The sequence below is a fragment of the Amia ocellicauda genome, chromosome 12, assembly GCF_036373705.1.
Source record: "Amia ocellicauda isolate fAmiCal2 chromosome 12, fAmiCal2.hap1, whole genome shotgun sequence".
Classification (NCBI taxonomy): Eukaryota; Metazoa; Chordata; class Actinopteri; order Amiiformes; family Amiidae; genus Amia; species Amia ocellicauda.
Genome location: NC_089861.1, coordinates 24120922 through 24142377, shown reverse-complemented (window position 1 = coordinate 24142377; position 21456 = coordinate 24120922). Strand labels below are relative to the sequence as shown.

Genomic DNA, 21456 nt, shown 5'->3' with positions numbered 1-21456 from the left:
GACTCACTGCCCCTCGGAGTGTGGAGTGTGTCACTGTGCGCTCGCCCTGCCTGCTGCGATACTGGGATCACGGCAGTTCGAAGATAGAATTTACTTTTGCCTCAACCCCCCCAGCCCCTCCCTCCCAGGAAATACTACCACCGCAGCACAGGAGGGACGAATAAAGGACAGAGTGAGCGACACCTCCCAGCATGCCTCTCAGCAGGCAGGGCAGAGGAAAGGACTAAAGCTCGGGTTACAGGGTGTCCGAAAAGCACCCCCTCCCCCCACCTGTTGCTACAGCTGTTTGGCACTCTTTCCTACAGTTTTTCTTTCCGTGGTGCACAATATTTTCTCAGTGCAAATTGCCGGCGGCACTGTTGACTCATGGTGCCCTGTGTTTGCCCAGGACAGGAGGATGATGTCAGCCTTGTGACTGTTGAAGCATCTGATACACAGCCCTGTAGTTTAGGGCTGTATGTAGTGCAATGCCCCAGTTCAGGTACAGGAGACACTAGTACGCCACTAGGGCTGTGCAGGTGCAACGGCAGTGCCAGGGGGCGAGAGACTGTGTGTTCATTTAAAGCATCTGCTAAAATACGGCGTTCACTTGACCTGGGTCTTCAGTGTCTTTCGATTGGGATGATATCCAACACCACTAGGCCTGTGGGAAACTATATTTTTGTAATATAGGTTAGAAATGTGTGATCCTTCAATCTTTCATAGGCCAGAATCAACCCCTCAGGTGTATAGACTGAAAATATGGGAAACACCTGGTCTTTGATATATGTTTGTCTGTCGTCAGTGTGTTTGTGTTACAGGTCGAAAACAGACGGCGCGGTTCACGTCTAGAATATGTTGTCATCCTATCAGATAAATATAGGGATTATATCCTATTATATCCTGTGTGTTTGGAATATACTTTTAAGCAATCATGGCAAATAAGAAATCTATGGATCACATTCATTTTCACCATATAAACAATGTATGCTTTTCCGTATGGTGGTGGGGGGCGGGGGGTTCCTGATGTTTTTAATTCGATTTTTAATAATAATCCCATGACGGTCAGAGTCTGCAAAGCATTCTGGGCCTTGTTCTCAGAATGATGGTACCCAGTTAATTTAATACATCTGGCCAATTAAAATAAAATTGAGATAAAGCAGAAGACGCCATAGCGCCCTTCCAGGAAGTGAGCGTGACGTGAAGGCTGATTTGTGCCCCCGGCTCCTCGTGTTGCTGGCGGGGGGCTGTGGAGCTGTGTTCGGAGTGCAGCAATTGGGTAGTTATACTAAATATCTGGCAGGTATCACTTTAGAAGTTGTGGCCAAGGCCTTCAGTGTCGTGAGGCCCGGCTGTAGGTGTGTGTGTGTGTGTGTGTGTGTTTGTTCATTCATGCTCTTTCTGTTCCTGTGCTGTGGTGGTGAGTTTCTGGGGTGTGCGATTTTGTATACTGATTTTGCAGCAGTACAGTGTGTGTGTGTTTTGGACATGTGGTTTCTTGCTGAGTTTTCCTCAATGTGTTTTCTCCGTGTCTGTGTGTCTGCCCCGTGTTCTCCTGCATGCTTTCTCTGTCTCTTGTCTGTGTCTGTGGGCAGTTCAGGGTGGCTCAGTGTGCCAAAACAGAGCCGTGTTTATTCCCTGGCCTCCAGATCATTAGCGGCTCACATACCATCCCTGCGAGACGGGCACCGAATGACAGACACACGACTGCCCCCTCAAGAATGGCAGAGCTGTGTGTGTGTGTGTGTGTGTGAGAGAGAGGGGTGGGGGTTGGCGCGCAGTGTGTCTTGCTGGGACTGTCTGTGTGTGTTTGCTTGAGTAGGGGAGAGTGGTCAGTGTGATTGCATGCATGCAAGGAGCGGTGTGAGTGTGTGTGAGTTTGAGTGTGTGTGTATGTGCATGTGGGGAAGGGGGGAGAGTAGGGAGGAGTAAGTCAGAGAGAGAGAGAGAGAGAGAGGGAGGGAGAGGGAGAGGGAGAGGAGTTAGGGGAGGGGGCTGCTGTTTCTGCCTCTGAAGTAGTGCTATATAAGGCTCCTCTGGCAGAGTTGGCTATTTGCGAGTCCATTAACTCAAAGCCCCCCCCACTGCCCTGCCCTCCACTGTCAAATTAAATAGCAGATAATAAACAAAGAAAGAAAGACAAGTCCTGTTTCAGTTTATCTGTAATCTCTCTGTCTCTCTGACTTTATTGGCTTGAACGGGAGGGATCCGGCGTTCCCAAATCATTTACGCAACACAAACGTTACATATCCACAATGTTAACAACAAGCATCATCAGAACAATGGCACCTAACCTCACATAACCTCACAACATCCCCTTCCCTCTCTCTCTCTCTGTGAGGCTGCCGGCCTTGATTTTGTGCTCAGTGTTGTGCTGCCCTCATTCAAGGCTGTTCTCTGTGTGTCAGTGGCGGGTGGTAGATGTAGCGTGCTGTGGGCGCACAATTCAGGTTGGGGGGGTGAGTGTACTCTCTACTCTACTCTCTCTCTGCTACAGTTTCTAAAAAGGGAAGAGCAGCCCCCCCCCATTTCCTTTTCTCTTGTTTTCTGGGTGCATCCCACCCCTGTGTCTGTCCACTCTGAGGGTCTGTCTGTGTGTGAGCATGTGGGTGTGTCTGTGTGTGTTTGTGCAGGCTTATTGTGTCTGTGGGTGTGGCTGTGGCTGTATGTGAGTGTGCGTTTGTGTGAGTAGATATGTGTCTGTGTGAGTCCGGGAGAGAGAGTGTGCGTGTGTGTGTTTGTGAAACTTGTAAGTGTTTCTCTGTTGTTGTTATTGTTGCCTCCTATTGCAGTGGCCTTCGCCGTGAGGAGAATTTTGCCCAGAGGATTTGACATGCATGTCTGGAATGGAATCTGTCAATAGGAATGGTATTCAGAATGTATGTTTAGAGTGGTATTTTTATTCTAGGTTTCTAGGCGGGGGGACGAGGGGGTGGGCTGGCCACAACATGGTCACACTCGCCAAACGTTTTTCATCTCTCTTTCTCTCTCTCACACACACATATAGATACCAATGCACACATTGCACACATGATCCCAAACACACAGACACACAGCTTGTCTGTTAGTTACATATACATATTTTCTCATATACACAGATACATATGGACACACACACACTTATTCTCAGATATATACTCACAAACATTCTGACACCCATAACCTCACACACACGTTCTACGATACAAACTCATAAACATTCTGACACCCACACCCTCACACATGTGTGCTCTCTCTCTCCCTCTCACATACACACACACACATACACACACACACATGCACGCACACCAGCTTCTGTAACACGAGGATGAGCACGGAGCTTCCTGCCGACTACAGCTTGTGACTCATTGGCAGTACCACAGAAAGGATAATTATAGATATTGATGCATCTATATTTTCAGAGCGAGAGAGATTGCAAGAGAGATACAGAGATGAGAGAGAGAGAGGTAGAGAAATGGATTTAGTATAGCAGTCCCAATTTGAGGGCAGTGTTAAATCTAGCACTCTAGGCTGGGGGGTTTGAGGTGCCCTGTGCTCCTTACTGCAGCTTTGTCTTTTGCAGGTTGGCCAATACAGGAGTCCCAAGTCCAAAAGCATTCATTGCTGTCCTTGCCTGGGGCATTTTTCGTCTTGGCCATAGTACCCTGTATAGCTCCTGAGATTACAGTAAAGATTGGCATATTACCCTATAGAGTAGGCGTGGTGCCTCCCAGCAGAACTTTGCACCACCAAGCATGTCGTCTGACTAATTCATTGTTCATTTCCAGTCACACGATGAGAATTTGTTACCAAGGGCTAGCCCTGAAATGACTATGGGCCACCAGGGTGACTCCCTCTGCCCTAGACTGGCATAGCACTTGGAGAGCAGGGGCCAGTCCCGGCTGGTGCCTCCCCACCCATCCAGCGTCGCATCACGAGGTGGGCTGATCGAATCTTTCGGGACTTGCTTGGTTCTTCCCTCTGCGGCGGAACGTCCTTTGAGTAGCGCTGACCAATCAAAGTCAGCCATCACAGGGCGTCTATTGCAGAGTGACAGGCCGTGTCTTAGGATGGTACTGGAGATTGTGATTAGCTCTGAAATCTCTTTGTATTTTTCTCTCTCTCTCTCTTCCTCTCTGAGTGTGCTGCTACCCCGGCTTGTCTATGCTTGTCCTGGGGTGTTGGAGGGATTTTCACAGGACAGGAATGTGTGCAGCCTTGTGAAACTCCCAAAGTCATATTTCAACACTGGCTGAAGCGGTGACACAGACTGGGAAAGAGGGGGTGGGGTGGGGTGGGATACTCATGTCAAGGGAAATGGTGCAAGAAAGTTGACAATGGTGAGGGGGTTCTGGACTGAGAGAGAGAGAGAGAAAGGGAAATTACCCGATGCATTGAATCGGAGACTGACAGATAGAGAGACCGAGACAGAGAGTGTGATAGAAGACAGCTCAGGGCGCAAGGCAGGGGACCGCCTGGATGGGATAATTAAGCCAATTCTGTAGCGGAGGGTTTGAATAAATTGCAAAACACTAAGACAGACTCTGTGGCCCTCTGGGACCAGGGGCCGGCCAGCAGTGGGTCAGTACATTGTGGCAGGTGTGGTGAGATCATGATTTTGGTCGGTCCGGCCTGTGGATCCTGGCACCCACACAAATGAGCCGTCAGCCCGCCAGGGCCAGGGTTGAAAGGTGGGGAGGGGGATGGGAGAGGAATTTGGTTTGGCTTGGCTTGGCAGGCCGCCCTCTTGCAATATTGCAACAAACATGCCTGGAGCTTGACAGTGAGAAACTGTATCCAAGAGGTGCAGAGTGCTGAACACGCAACTCAACCCAGGACGGCTGCGGCCCTCCCGCCCTGCATCCGGGGCAGCGTGTGTAGCTGGCCCTCTCCAACCAACACACCATACAGGTGATTTGTGTGCCCCTCCGACAGCCTCCTCTAACCCATGGTTGCTAAAGAACAGTGGGTCAGAACCTGGGCTGGTGTGCCAGTGTCACGGGGCTTTAGTTAGTTTGCCACACTAAGTCAAATATTTCCCTGTGTCTTTTCACTGTACTGGAGGGTTGGAGCAGCAGTGTTCATAGCGGACAGTGTTCATGAGTTTCACAATCAGTAAAGCTGAGAGCGGCCTATTTATGTAACGATATGAAATTCCGTATCCACACTTCACTCCTACTATACTTGATTTCTTGTATGCATTAGCTAGTCACTGTACAGATACAGACACACACACACGCACACCCAGACACACAAGAAATGTGCCCAACACTGGTGAACAGAGATATACAGAGGGAGAGATAGGAAGTCAGATTGAGAGAGAGTGAGAGAGGGAGATAGCAAGTAAGAGAGATGGGGGGTGAGAGATAGATTAAGAGAAGGGGTGATACAGATAGGAAGCAAGAGAGAGAGAAGGGCACAGTTTTTTGGGGGAGGGGGAAAGTAAGGGTTGATTCTGCTGGAGGGCCAGAAAGTATATTGTGCAGAATGAAAGAGAGTGAGAGAAGAGAGGGCGAGGCCTGAGAACTGGCTCGACTGGTCTGGTGGCAGAGTGCCGTCTGGGGCCCCTGGCTGTTGGGGTAAAGTGTGGGAGAGGGTCAGGGCCGCACACACCATGCACAGACTGCAGCTCTCCTGTGAGGAAGCAAACAAAGAACATGTTAATATGTGCTGGATTATGTATGACCCTTATAATTCTCATCTTCCAATCCCCCCACCCCCTTGTTTGTAACTGAAAAATACATCCAGTTTAAATTAATTTCAGTCTGTATTCCATATTTATATGTTCATATAATTTATGGGGAGGTTAATTTCTGCAGTGTATTACCAAATGGGTGGAATTACTTCTATCAACTTTTATAATGCCTGTTATAAATCAACCTGGGATGTTGTGTACACTAGGAACTATACATTTTCTTCCCAATAAACCTACAAATGGGTGGATGCAGATTCAACTCTCTGGTGATGACTGTAGAGGGGGTGCCTCCTCATCACAGTGCACATGACCATCAGCATTGTTGATCTATTGGTCTACTGGTCCTCGTTAGTAGACTCAATTAAGCAATTAAGGGTCAATTAACTAAATGAAGGCCATGACCGGATCTGAATTCCAAGAGAAGGAATCGATGGGGTCACAACATTGCTCTGCTCAGTCCCACTTAGTGACAATTAGGATATTCATAGATAGATAGTAATAAGTAGATCCGATTGTAGTATAGCCAATAGCGTAAGGCGCTGTATGATGCAGACCCTAGTTTCATTAAAGGGAAGGTTCCTTGCAAAGACTGTAGTGTGTCATCATGGTTGTATGCATTTTAGATTGTAATATGTGCTGTTTTGCCGTTCTTGTGACTTGCAATATGCCATTGTTCTGGCCAATAGATCAATTGTGAGTTACTAAATGTTGTCTTTATGATTTCAAGGGTAACAAATTGCCTATTACTTAATAAAACTTTTGTCCTTACACAGGCCTAGTCAATGCATTTGTGGTTTTTTTTGTGTGCTGCTTTTGTAATTCATAAGGTATTGTTTTACTGGTTCAAGATTAATGGTAAATCTGAAGCGGAAATGACAATTTGCTGTGTTGTCTCTGTGTCAGTTCAAGGCCCAGCAGCTTTACGATGCAAGTTTAGGCGACTTGTAGCCCGGTAACTGCCCCTTTAATTCCTCAGAAATGATTAGCTGCTTTCCCCGGAAAAGGATATGGAAATCTGTCTGTACTCACTCTCTGTTTATTAGTAATCATCTGATGTCACTCAGGAACAAAATGTTTCGTTGCCTACCCCATTGTTTAATTTTTTTTTTTTAATGTAGGTAAATTTTAGGCCTCGGGGGACTGCCAGCCTCAGGCCCCTTCACAGCTGTGGGATGATCTAACGGGGGGCGGGTCTTAAATATATCACACCCACTGAGGTAAACCAGATAAAGGAACCTATGTAAACCAAAGGGAGCCACGCTGACGGGGCCACTAGCATGCGACATGCAGCATTCGAAGCCCTCTAGTTTCAGGGCACCCGGCAGTGGGCGTGGCAGGTTTGTCTCTGTGCTGGCAAGATGGCGGTTCGAATCCAAGTGGGGAAGCAGGGGATCTGTCTGCACCACACCACACTGCAAAGTGTGCTCCTGGCGTCCCAGCCTCGAAGGGGACCAGCTGTGTTTGTCACTCGCTCGCTCTCGCTCCCGGTGTGCACAGCTGCCCCGTGGGCACGTGTCTGCATAAACAGTGTGACACGTCTCCATTGTCTCCCCACCCACTGCCTGGCCTTACCTGCATCTGCCTCAGCCCCGTCATGGATCCAGTCTATTTTGGGCTGAGCGGGGGGGTTAAAACCCTGGAAACTGGAATTGGACGATCTGGAGGAGGAGGCGGTGCTGACAGCTTTTAACTGCATCCTTCAGCTCTCTTTCTCCCTCTCGGCACTCTCTCAATATCTGTTCCTCTCTTTCTCTTTCTCTCTTTCTCTTTCTCCCTCTCTCCCTCTTGGCACTCTCTCAATACGGCACGGCCCATAGATTGAGTGTAAAACCTGTGGGAAAACGTCTGCTTTTGGCCCAGGACAGCACAGTGCCAGTCGCACATCCAAGCAAACTCCGCAGAAAGGACGGAGAAGCGTGCGCTATGGGGGACACAAATCCTGAACCTGTGGTGGAAGTGTGTGATCCTTCTCTCTCACATGACAAAACTGGACCATTTTTGTGGCATACATGTAGGATGCGTTTTAAATATATTTGAATTCGTCATATATTTATTTCAGAGGTTGAAAATATATTATGGAAATGAACCTTGCCATATATCTGCAAATAATTTTTCCATAGGGGTAGCATGTTTGGGGTCTTGTACCCAGCCTCTCACCCGTTTCTCTGAAGGGAGCGAGATAGTCCATTTCTGCTACAAGGCCCGGGGGCAGGTCGCTCCTGAGCACCGCCACTCTTTGTGTAAGGGTCCACTCTTCTCCTGTCCTTGGGTCCCTGTCTCCTAGTGTGCTCTGAACGCACAAACAGTTCTGTGGGATGATTTTGTCAAAGCAAGAGAATCCCTCCCTCCCCCTCCTTCCAATCCCCTTCAGCTAAAAACAATAGTCATCCATTTTCTTTAACCTGTTTGCACAGGAAGCTCACCTGCAACACTCTGTACTGGACCTGGGCTTGGAAATGGGTTCATCCTTTGAAAGCAAAACCAGACAGAACACAACCAAAAGAATACCAAACCAAACGTTTTTTTTTGTTTTTTTTGTGTGTGGTAGAAATCTGGGTTAAGGACCGAGCTCAACACTGAAGTGTAGCCTCGGGCAGCAGAGAGGTAGTTAAGAGCAGGAATAAATCTATTGAGGTTTGAGCAGCAAGGCAGGCTTAGACTTGAACACTTTGATATGGATAACCCAATAAATATCAAAGGCAGCTCGATCACCTGAGACACCTGCTCAATTCTGTGGCCCTCAAGACATTGGCAGTTTCCAATGAGCCAACACCCAGCCCCGCCCAGCCCCGCCCAGCGCCACCAGCCATAGACACTGTGGTGCAAAATCTATAGTCTTCCTCTGGCACTTTCCTCCTGGGAGGCTAGGGAGTGGATTGTGAGGAGCAGGATGCAGGCTAAAGCTAAGCTAAGCCACATCTTAGATCCTCACATGATGGGGGAAAGGAACAGGAGTTAGAGGCAGGGAGGCAGGTGTTAAAAGCGAGAGGGCCGAAGGAGGTTGAGGTGCGATGTGTTTACGATGTGTATTGTGTGGAAGAGTTGCCCTTAACACACTCTGGTCCATGAATATGCGTGTGGGGGGTTGGGCTGGGCAGTCAGGGAGCAGAGGCCAGATGCCAGCAAATGAGAAAGGAGAAGAGGGAACCTAAGAGAGGACTTGGAGGAGGATCTGAAACAACTGGGCACTGAATAGCAGAAATAGGAACAAAATGCTGGTACAGGACATTGATTTACATACACACACACACTACTGTACTGTATACACACACCTGGGGTCACACACTGACAGGGGTCCCTGTACTATACTATATATACCTGTTGTATGGGTACTATTGGCAGTAGCTGTGGGTAACGGGGCACAGCTGCCCCGAAATAGGGGTTGAAAAGGTGGCCAGAGTACACACCTACTACAGTCCACAGAGTAACACCCTGGCTGTCTGTATCTCCCCAGCTAGACCCCTTTGTGCTCCTAATCTTTAGCAAACAGCACACCTTGGAGGCTAGGTCAGACCAGCTGATTACACACCGTGTTCTGCTGGCCTGGCAACATGGAGGTATAGCAACCAAGCAGATACAGCCCAGTTCAGGGGAGAGGGCCGTTGTGAGCCCGCGCTATCAGGGAGCGGATTGGCTGAGCCCAGATCATGTAATTATGCTATTTATAGAATTAGTGTAATTAAAAAAAACAAATAAACTGTATATCAATATGGTAAACCGTATCTAAAATCTCTATACATGTAAAGGTCCTGGTGATAATATTTTTTTTGTTACAATCGGTACAATATAATAGACACATTATGTTACACACATCAGTGTTAATCGGTGTCTCTATATGTGGTTTTTAGGGTGCTTTTAAAAGGGCAGGGTGTGGAGCTGCACTTAGAAAAGCAGGGGGCATTCCCTGTATTTTATTGGGCCGCTATCCAAGGCACGGCAGCCTGGTTACTAAAGGGCCTTACCTGCACTTCCTTGCTGCTATCGTTCACTGATCCCCTCTCAAGAAAAACCAACTGGTTAGCCAGTTGTGTTCTGACTGCATATTGTGATCAGGACACACACACCCCAGTTCCCACCCTGGGAAGTTTTTGTCCGCTGGGGACTGTTGTATCCCACACTACCTCAGAGAGGGGCACCCTGGTGGCTTCTCAGCCCCAGCCGTATGTGAAGGCTGCAGCAGGGTTGTTGGGGGGAGGCTCTGGCACAACCCACACATACTTCCCACATTGCTCTCGTCCTTTGAATGTCTCACCTCTTTATTTCAAATTCTCCCTCTGGCCTTTCTGTCCCTGCCGCGTTCCTCTGGCTGTCAGCCGAGCCATTCCTTACCAGCACTGCACTACCTGCAACCTTTTCGGTCTCTTTGAAAAATGTACTCGACACTCCCCCCTTTTGACCCGGGACTGGGAGATAAGGTGATTGGTGGGTAATTCCAACAATTCAGTTCTTCTCTCTCCTTTTTCCTCAAATCATTTCTAAAAGTGTGAGAGAAACTCAGCGCTATGGAATCCCATATCGGTATCGGCTCCTCCCTTGGATGCATTCTCCTCTCTGAAAAATAACTTAATTCTTAGTTTCCGTCTCCTGTGTTGATAGCACAGATGTGCACATCTAAGAGGGCCAAACTTGTCTGCCCTCCCCAGTGAATTCCAAACTCATTACTGTGACTTTGAGAGATACAGGCAAGCATCTGATACATTGCAGAGTTTTTAATGTTTTGGTTTAGATTCAATCTGGGTCAAGAATCACATGATCTGCAGCAAGTTTTTTTTTGTTCTGCTGTTTGCTGGCATGGGGGTGCTGTTTCTACCAGAACAGAAAGTGGCACTTAGATTGCTCACTGACTCCCTGCACTGCCTGCAGCCCAGCTTCGAGAGAAAGCAGACCCATTTGCAATAGTTATCAATTGTCCAAAATGGTTCACATTTTTTTCATGTAACATTCCTTTGGCTTTGGGGTTTCCCTTTCGGATTAAGATCTAACTTTTTGTGCCGTGGAGACCTAGGGAGGTGGCTGGGCAGGAAGGGAAGTTTAATCCCAGTCATTGACAAAAAAATAAAGAATTGAGCAAATGAACAAAGGGACAATAAAAACCAAGCTTTAGAAAGTGAAAAAGCATACAAGCAACGCAGGATATGAAATTAAACAAGGAAAACGAGGCCCGTAAGAAGCTTAATCATTGTTCTCTCTGAAGTAGTTTCATGACCTATTCAAACCATTATGGAAAAATAAAATTAAATACTTATATAGGTGACATTTTGCTGCTGTTCCCCTGAAATTATCAATTACTCCTCCTACATTAGCAAACCTTTCACCATGAGCACTTTTATCAAGATAGAAAACATACTTTTTAAGAAAATAAGGGAACTTTCTTGTCTTGTTTTCGGTAACTTACGGGGATTTTTATGGCACATTAGTACTATGGCTGGGGTTTTCTTGGCGGAGTGGGTAACCCAATTTTGCATGAGAGCATTCAATAACTTTGCCCGCTGTCAATGCCAGGCCTTGAACGGGGAACCTCCCAATAACAGGCCTGCTATCTCCACCAGACCACCCACCTTCCTCACAGTTACAACCCCGGGGCTTGGAAAGGGATCCGTTCTCCGCAACAATCCAGCTCTTCAGTCTTCTTCTGCAAAAGAGGCCCAGCTGTGCAGCAGCCTCACCCTGCCTGCCGAGAGCGGAGGGTGGAGGGTGGAGGCTGGGGAGGGAGGGGGAGGGGGAGGGTGGGGTGCTGTTTTGAAAGAATCAGAAAGGAATTTGGTTTCAGTTCTGCAGTGAGTGAGCTTGGCTGCGGTTTGCTGTTCCACAGGCAAATGGGGGGGAGTGCTCCGGGAGGGGCTGATTTGCAAGTGGCAGCAATGCAGGCTGGGCCCTGAGAGAGGCCACACTGTTGCGGACACTGCTGTGCACTCTGCAGGGCCTTGATGTAAATAAATGTGCTGGTATTCCATAATTGTTTTTTAAATTTCTCCTCACCTGTAAAGTTGATCAGTCTACTATTATGCCTATTATGCCTACTATTATGTGACCTCCCTCTCTCTTTCTCTTCCTCTGCAGGTTGGGACAGTGTGAAAACAAAAAAGAAGGGAGACGAGCAGACGCGGGTTGAAGCAGGCAGGAGGTAGGTCTCCCTTCTCATTCTTTTCACACCGACGTGTTTCTTGACAGCATGATATTACGAGGATGATATCTACAGGTCACACTCCAACTGATGTGTAGGTACAGACTTTGGCAGATTGTGTGCAGCTTAAGATCTACCTGCCGGGTCTGCTTCAGAAATCATGTCTTCAGGAAACACAAAAACAAGATCATCCACATGGGCCACATAGATCTCCAGGGGTCTGCAGCCCTGGTGCTGGAGAGACACAGTCCTGTACAGCAGGGTCTCCAGCTCTGGTCCTGGAGAGACACAGTCCAGTACAGCAGGGTCTGCAGCCCTGGTCCTGGAGAGACACAGTCCTGTACAGCAGGGTCTCCAGCTCTGGTCCTGGAGAGACACAGTCCAGTACAGCAGGGTCTCCAGCCCTGGTCCTGGAGAGAGACAGTCCTGTACAGCAGGGTCTCCAGCTCTGGTCCTGGAGAGACACAGTCCAGTACAGCAGGGTCTGCAGCCCTGGTCCTGGAGAGAGACAGTCCTGTACAGCAGGGTCTCCAGCCCTGGTCCAGGAGAGACACAGTCCAGTAGATTACATTTCAAGTGGGTTACTTAATTAAGGGAAATATTTATAATCAGGGTCCTCATCCTAATCAGAACTGGTTCTCCTCTCTCTTTGCCCTCGTCCCTGTACCTTGTGCTCCTCTGACAAGCCTATTCCTCCCTCTTTATCTCTTGCATGGGATCATGGGATTTTCCAATTGAACGTTCTTATGATCTTTAATTCTGTGAATCATATTTTTGTCCCCCGCCCCCCCGCTCATTCCATTTTCCCATCTCCCCTTCTTCCCGATGACACTGAAGACTGGGAAATTGCCTTTCTCTATGGTGGCAGTGGCGGCCTGCGTGTGACCAGAGGTCTTGTGATCGCACCGTCCCCTGCACACAAGGCGCTCCATTATTTGCCACTCCCGTCTCCTCCCCGGCCTGTTTATCAGTGAGAGCTGTTTCCAGACAAGCTGTATTACATCAGGGCATCATATGATTGCAGGCTCCAGGGTGCCAAACCCCAGCAGTGCCTTAGCCAGTCTCTATATCCCTGCGCCATCTAAGGGGGCTCACACCCACCTCCAAGCTTTCTGAACCTTCCACTGCACTGTAGGCTTCAAAATGCACCACACCAGTCCAGAATCAGTCTAGTAACAGTCTACAGCCAGTCTAGAACCAGCCTAGTACCATCCATCATGAGTTTCACAACTGCCTCCCTCCCACTGCCCCGCCCCCACCAACACATTTCCAACACCACCACTGACTGTTTCAGAAAGGGGTGCCCTAGTTGGGCAAGTCAATGGTCAATGCATCCGGATGGTATAAGCAGTAAAAACATATAATATCTGAAACAGAAGCCAAAAATAATCATGTTGTCCTATTGGCTGAATGCAGACTCACAGGCCAGTCGCTAGAGGCTCAAATCAACCCAGCTTCAGTTTCCCTTCAATTTTCCTTACCTCTACGGGGCGCTGCACAGCATACCCTGAACACCTTAAAGTCAGTTCCCTATTCCACAGGAAATGGCTGTGGCATTTCATTCTGATGCTCAAGCTAAATTCTAAACTGCTTTTGAGGCGCCTCAAGCACTGACTGATCGACATGGGATGCCCAACCCTTGTGCCCTGGGGCGGGCATGTCGGAACTCATGTGCCCCTCAGTCAGTGCGTAGCCGAGGTGCATTGCCGAAGCGCGAGAGCCTGGAAGTTCCCAGCCATGTCAGAGCTGCATGGTGACGTGCTTTGTTTTCATTCCTCATTGTTTGTCTTCTCTCTCTGTCTCATGCGTTCCTTCGGCTTGCCCCTGTTGCATTCCTTAGAAACTGAAATCAGGACTATATCTCCTCTTTCCCCTCCTCCCCCCTCCCTTGCCCTATATCCCCTTTCTCTCTCTCTCTCTCTCTCTCTCTCTCTCACTCTTTCTTTCTCACTTTCTCTACCCCTCCCTCCCTCCCTTTGGTGATCACCCTGCCAGGAATCTGTCAAACCCGTGAGAAAAAGAACTGCCCAGATAGCTCAGTGCCTCGTAAAATGAGAAAGAGAGAGAGAGAGAGAGGGGTTAGAAAGGAAGGCAGGGTGAGCGAGAGGGAGAGAGAAGATGGGAAGGCAAGACAATGGGAGGGAGGGAGAGTGAGAGAGGAAATGAGAAACTGCGAGTGAGAGAGAGAGAGAGAGACACTTTCCACCAGAATGGAGAGAGGAGGGGGGGCATAAATGTTGGGAAAGAGCAGCAGTATCTCCTCGCAAAACTCAAAAACAACCCAGCGACAGAGAGAGAGAGAGAGGGGGAAAGGGGGAGAGATATTGGGCACAGTGTGAGCCATTCTCTCACTAAATGGAGACCCTGGGAGTTGGAATCTGATTGGAAACATATTACTGCTGGTTTTTCCTCCCCACCTCCTTCCACCCCCCACCCAGGCTAGATTCAGCCAGCTATTGTAAACACCAACTGCAGCCAACAACAATAATGCTGAGGGTTTCAGCACAGAGCAAGAGCCAAAGCTGGTCACCATCCCCTTCAGACCAGGAGCCTGTCCCTGTAAATCTCTTGTTGACTAAACATTACCAGAAATAATTGCTTCTTGGTGGGGGGGTAGTGGAAAGTTTCCTGCATTTTCAGTTTATATATAAAACCTGTGTTAAAAAAAAAAAAAAAAAAATTATATATATATATATATATATATATATATATATATATATGGATATGTTATGGGTCTCCCTCCCTGTGGCCTGAATGGCATACTGGTCAAAGCCCTGGCCCTGTGTCTCTACACCTTCATTGGTGGCTTCAGGAGTTCCCGAGGGGGTTGGCCTGTGATTTGTCCAGTGCTGTTGTGGGAGGGAGGGGAAGAAGCCTGAAAAAAAGGCTCACCGAAGTCTCAGTGCCCCCTGGTGGCACTTCAGGCAGGCCATGCGGGTGCCAGTGTGCCACCCACCTTGGCGCCAGCATAATCTACACAGCCGTTACTTGTGTTGGGCAATAATGATGGGGGGCTGCAGCCCAGGTGGTCGAGCAGGATTTATTAGGTGCCTTTCTCATCTGTTTATTATTTATTTATTAAAGTATTTATTTTGAAATCGCTCCCTCCCTTGCCCCATCTTATTTTAGAATCATAGATCACAGCCCAGGGGGAGAGGGGCTGATCTCAAGCCGGTGTCATAGCCAGGTGGCAGGATGCAGGGGGTTGAAGCCCCCACAGGCTACATCACTGTGTCAAGCTATAAGTAGCAGGGGGTGGCTGTTGTCTCAGACAGGGACATTAAAAGGCATTGGTACTATAGTATTTTTAACAGCAGGTAGATGGTTTATGATTACACTTAACATGGGTAACAGTGAAGGCCAGAGAACAGGGCACAGTGAGACACTAAGTGGCCCCCGGTCTGCTGAAAAGGGCCCTGCATAAAATGGGCCGCAACAGAGCCGCGGGGTTGGGTGGCCGCAGTTGCCTTGCGCACACACGGCTGTTGAAAGGAGGAGTTGAGCCGAGCTGGGGAGACCTCGTTAATTGCAAAGCGCTCGCTCTAATTAGATACTGCAGACTGAAACAACGTCTGCGGTGTTCTGGTTATTAATTAGTGATGAACTCAGATTCATTATGGCATCGTCTGATTGTAGGGAGACAATTCGGCACCCCTCCCGCTCACAAAGGCGATCAAGGACTGCCACATAGTCAACACGGATCTTTATATTCCTGACCAGTGTCTGGACCGTTAATGGTGACTGGCAGGTCATTGAGAGAGGCTATCATTAGCTCTCATTCTCAAGTGGCTTAATATAGAGAAGAGAGTCTATACCATCTGCTCGACCTCCCCGCCCCTGTTGTCTCCTCTCTGTCTCTCTCTCTCTCTCTGTGTGTTTCTGCCCGTGAATTACTCAGTAACTAAAATGCAGTGTTGGACAGGGAGGCACAGCGAGAGAGAGGAGACCAGAGATGATCCAGTAGTAATAAACGCATACAATGGAATAGGAGACACAGTAACACAGAGACAGGGAGAGAGAACAATACAAAGAGACACAATGTGCAATGTTCCTTTAAGGTGTTTGGACCTGCACAGGAATGCCTCTTTGAAGTGATCTATCCGTGCGAGGAATGCTGTTTACTGACTATAGCGCTCTGCTGCCAAACGCACACCACATGCCTCACATTTTTCCTGGGCGCTGCAGCGATTACAACACCGGCCGACACACACCAGGCCTGGGCAGCGCTGAGCAACTCCCCCCCTCACCGAGCTGGGTCTCGCAACACGGTACACCTCAGATACAGAGGGCAGGGGCCTGTTAGTCCTGTGCACACACTCGCCCCGTTATCTCATCTGCATCTCTCCCTCCCCCTCTCCCCTCTCTCTCTGTCTCTCTCACTCTCCCTCCCTCCCTCTCACCCTGTTGCTTACTCTCCCGTTTCACATTATCGGCAGGTTTCCCAGTCCCCGAGGGATTCTATGTTATCTCTTCACTCTATCTTTCTCCCTCTCTTTTTCCACTGTCTTCTGTCATATTGGGTGTCCTTATTACTGGAGGGGTCTCTCTGTCCTTGGGCATGGGTTGTGACTCCAATTAAATCTAAAAAGCTGCTGTAGAGACTTTCCCTGGCCGGGGGGCGAGGGGTGGTGTGGTTGGTGGGGAAGGAATTTAGTGTTGCACACCATCTCTAATTCAGTTGTGCAACTGAAGCAAGCCTGTGCAACAATGAGTCTGGTTAATCACACCAGCTGTAAATTCATCTCTGGCAGCATTGCACCAGTGAGTCAGACAGTCAGTCAATGGCAGTCTGTGTGTCTGTCAGTCTGGTAAGGTCCCAGGAGGTTGGCACTCACTCATGCATTGCATTGTGGGGAAGCCTGTCCCTTGTCCACTGCTGAGACTTGGCCCTACACAGGGGCCTTATGAGTCTGAAGACATTTGCAGAGTAGCCCGGCCAAGAAGGTGGGAGGGACGAAGAGAGGAGAGGGGTGGAGGAGCTAGGGAAGTGTCAATACAACAGCACTACACACATTGTTGCGGCTCACTCCTACTTGTGCACAAACAGAGACACACCACACAACCTGACTCATGTCTAACTCGCCCCTTTCCAGGACTTGGCCTCAGACGGGCTAATTAGCGTGCAGGCCCTAACGAGCCGAGCCGCAGCCCACAGGAATTTCTCGGGATAGACACACTCTCTCTCCCTCTCATTTTATCTCTCCATCTCTGTCTTCTTCTCCTGCAGTACGCAGTGTTGTATTGTAGTCCAGGAGGCCGACGGACATTTCAGACACCCTCTTCCCACTGAGAAGGGCTCACGTGTATTCACAGACTGCTTTCCAGATCCCTGCATGGCTCCTGTAACCTTGTGTGTGTGTGTATGTGTGTATTGTCAGGGCAGGACAGTCACATAGGAGCCCCTGTCAAGAGCTGTGAGAAGCGAGTGAGCTGTGTGCAACTGCAGCCGCCCCTCCGGTGCTGTGATACACTGATTCTGGGTGTGGCTCTGGCAAAGGCCGAATGTCTGACAGGACATGGGGAGCGCTTTCTGAACGACTCCTGCAGCAAATGACCTCATTTCCTGTTGTGGTTAGGAGTCCCGCGGAAGCTCTCTGGAATGTGTGGTTGTCACGGCGACTGCACCCCCCCACCCCAAAACACACACACTCTCACGCACAAACTCCCTCTCTCCCACACACACACAGATACACACACATTCACACAGTGCAGAGTCACGTCCTGTTCCTTTCGAATTATCAAACGGATACCAAAGGCTCATGAACACACACACAAACACACACACAGACCTTTTTTTTTTTTTTTTTTTTTAAGACACTCACAAGCCCTGCATCCCCTGCAAGAGCCAGGCTTCCGGAGACAGGTGTGTTTGAGCCTGCTCCCATTTGTGCTCGGTGCTGTGCTGTAGTGGCCCAAATCAACTTCACTTTTGTAGACTTTTTCGACCGTTTTTTTTCTATATTTATTCGAGTTTATCGGGGGGCTTTTGTCTTCTTCATTTTTTTAGTTTATTGGACTGTTGTCCAGGACTGACTGTCATGTACAGTGTGCGGCCTCTTCAACTGAGTGGCAGCCCTATCCGTGGTAACTGCGCTCGCTCACCTGGACTCTCACTCACACACACTTTCTCACACTCACACACACACACACACACACACACACACACACACACAAACACTCCCATGCTCAGACACACACTCAAGGCTCAGACAGGGTTGACAGAGAGAGCTCAGAGGATTATAGAGTGCTGGGCGGGGGTGGGAGTGGTTTGTGAAAGACAATGATGCGTTTGTGCAACAGGCAGACAGAGCGTGCAGGTGTGCGGGCAGGTAGGGCTTTCGGCCTCCCCTGGGACACAGGCTTCCCCACTCACAAGACCACCTGCACCCTCCAATGAATACCCCCTACAATTGTACCCCCAAATACACAGTCAACACACTGACTAACTGACAGTGAGTGATCAGTCAGTCAGTTGCTGTTTCAGTCTGGAACTCCCTCAGCATTACAAATACCAATCTAAGCCAAAACGTAAATTAATACAATTACAGCACAGTTATCACACAATATCAACACACTCAGTCTCTGTGATAGAGAGAGAGAAAGGGTGGGAGAGACAGAGAAAGAGAGAGAGAGAGGGGTAATAATAAGACAGGGCGAGACAGGAGTCACAGAGCCTGAGAGGAGATAATAGAATATGCATAATAGGACAGAAGACAGTGAGTGAATGAGTATGTGTGTGAGAGAGAGAATAAGAGAAGGCATGGACATTGAGAAAGAAGAGAAAGAAGGAACAGAGGAGGATAGAGATTACCTCTCTTCAGCGTAGGGGAGAATGGGATGAGTGCCAACCTGTCATCTGTATATTATCTATCGCTCTCTTTCCATTTCAGTGTTTTTTTGGGATTTTCATTAGGTTTTCTTTAGGATTTCTTACTTGTCGTTTTGTGTGTGTGTTTTTTTCTGGGTGTTGATGAAGGTGTGAGGGAGCACAGCGCTCCTGGGTGGGTGTTGGCTCCAGTAGTTCATCTAAGAGAGCCGTGCTGGTTGTTTTTTGCATGATAGTATTCGTTGTCTTTTAGTGGGGCCGATTATTTCGCTCAATTCTGTCAGAGCAGCCAAGAGCACACTGGGTAAACTGTCTTGTACTATTAAACTGTGCAGGCCTGCCATGCTGGTGTCAATCTGTGTACATCCGTATGTCTTGTCTGTGTCTGTCTGTCATTCTGTGGGCGTGTTTAGATCTGTGTGTGCCAATGTGCATCTGTATGTTTGACTGCATGTATGAATCTCTATATGTAGGTTTACATGTCTGTATGCGTGGCTGTAAGGCTGCAGGCCTGTGTGCCCACTGAGCTGGGAACAGCGTAGACATTGGCATCAGCGCACTACATTCATCCCCATCTCTCAAACTCAGTGCAGGTACAGGGGATGGGGGCATCCTCTGTCCGTCTGCCACACCTCCCTCTGGACAAACCATTGGTGTTATTATTGCTCGGCAGCCCTTCACAAATCGCAAATCACTATCACAATCACAAAATATAATCTCAAATCACAAATCACAATCACAAAATACAATCTCAAATCTTTATTCCAATAACTCACCGCAGCCTTAAGGGCTTAGTGGCTGTCTCTCCCCCTGTGTCCCCTGCTGTGGATCTGAGGTGTCTCTGTTCTCCACTGTATGAAACATAGTTGAGGATTAGACCAATGTTAGACATCCATAATCCATAATGTATGGTTTTGGCCCCTCTGTGCACAGTAATTCTTGTGAGAAACTCATCTGCTAGTCGCCTTTGTGCCACACCCCCTACCACCCTACCTGAAACCAGCTGCCATGCCACTGGCATCAGCCACGGATATGCTGCTGACTGTCTGGGCTCCCTCAACAGATACCCTATATGGGTTCACCCTGAATAAATTCACTGCAGGGATGTTTGCACTTCTGACACGCCCCCAGGGCTGCCCCACAGCTGGCCAATGGTTTCCAATGGTGTGCCTGTGACATGCCTCCACTGGGCTTTACTCTGTGCAGTACTGTGCTGTGATACACTGTACAGTGCTGTACAGTAGTGTGCTGTGTTGTTCTACATTGTGCTATACTGTGCTGTGCTGTACTGTGATGTGCTGTACTATGCTGTGCTGTGCTACATTGTGTAGTGCAGGCAGAGCTGTGTGGCCGATTGTTCTCAGTGTTGACACAGCGCAGTGCAGGCGGGGCCGAGCGAGCAGGTTTCCCATGGCTACTGTTTGGCCGCAGGGCAGGGTGCGGTGGCACTGTTGCTAGATTTGCACAACAACCAAAAAGGATACAGGGCCAAGAAAAAAAAAAGAAAAGAACGGAAGACAGAATAAAATCAGTAACATGATCATCATGCACTCCCAGCGTCTGCTAGAGCACTGCTGCCCCCTGCCAGGCTGGCGTCAGAACTGCACCCTCGTTTGTGTCAGTTCTCTGTCTGTGCCGTTTGCATCGTATAGTGGCGTCGGGTGCTCCAGCACATCACACGGTCATGTCTGGGCTGTTCTGGCGCTGCATTGTATTTACCGGTGTCCTCTGTGGTCTCTTGCAGGGCGGATCGGTGATCCGCGGCTGTGAACCATACCGGGAGACGTCACACAGCTCCACAGAGAGCCTGAACAGGCGGAAGGAGAATAAAAGTAGGTGGTTTGGTTTTATTTTCGTGTTTAGCATTTCTTGATTTTGACTGAAACCACTGTTTGACTCGCCGAGCTGCTGTCATTGTCTAAGCTTGTATGTGTATCAGTGTGGCAATGTCATGGTTCTGCAGGGCCCCAGTGTGCCAGTGTGCCAGGATATCAGGGCCCCAGTGTGTCAGTGTGCCAGTTCAGTGTTGTAACGGTGCTGTGTGCTGCAGATGGCAGAGGAAGAAGAGCCGAGGGAGGTGCTGTTCCCCCAGTGGATGGGCCCTGACCAGCACGGCCTGACCATCGAGCAGACCAACGAGGGCGAGGTCTTCGTCAGGAAGGTGCAGACCGAGTCTCCGGCCGCACGCACGGGGAGAGTGCACGAAGGTAGGCCCACAGACAAACACACACTCACAAGAACCATACATGCACACCCATTCTGAGACATGCACCGACACACAGACAACTAACACACACACACACTTTCTGAGATGCGCTTGCTCACATACAGAGACACACACACACACACACACACACACTCACACATTCTGAGACACACACAGACACACATTCCAATACACCATATCTCATGCTTTCTCTGCACCCCCCCACAGGCGACCAGATTGTGGGGGCCACCATCTACTTTGACAACATGAGCTCGGAGGAGACGGCCGAGCTGCTCAAGACCCTGAACCGGCACAAAGTCGGGCTGAAACTGCAACACCCCGGGGACAAGTCTCCCTGCCGCTCCCCTGTGGGCACCCTGTCCTGGGAAGGAGGAGGGCACTTTGGGGGCTCCAGCCCAGAAATCGTCCTGGTAAGGCTGCTGCCACTTCTCCCCCATGTCCCCCATGTGGACGTAGCCCCTGCCCTCCTCACTCTGCCACCAGTCTCCTGAAGCATTAGCTGCTCTGTGTGGAGATGAAATGTGTTTGATTATTTGGTCTGTACAAGGCTAGGCTGTGGATCTAATTGTGTCATTATCTGCTTATCCCCGGCCCTGAGATATTTTTATAATTTATGTGATCTCTGT

The 21456-nt window shown here is 49.1% G+C and overlaps 1 protein-coding gene across 1 annotated transcript in view; it reads left to right on the top strand.

The window, feature by feature from the left end:
- The window catches only part of ahnak (AHNAK nucleoprotein), a 50660-nt gene that overhangs the window by 7588 nt on the left and 21616 nt on the right, over positions 1-21456 (top strand). Inside the window, exons 2-5 of the mRNA XM_066718848.1 lie at positions 11714-11777; positions 20348-20435; positions 20654-20810; positions 21038-21240. Coding sequence (XP_066574945.1) covers positions 20654-20810; positions 21038-21240 — 360 coding nt within the window. The 5' untranslated portion in view covers positions 11714-11777; positions 20348-20435. The remainder of the gene's footprint in view (positions 1-11713; positions 11778-20347; positions 20436-20653; positions 20811-21037; positions 21241-21456) is intronic.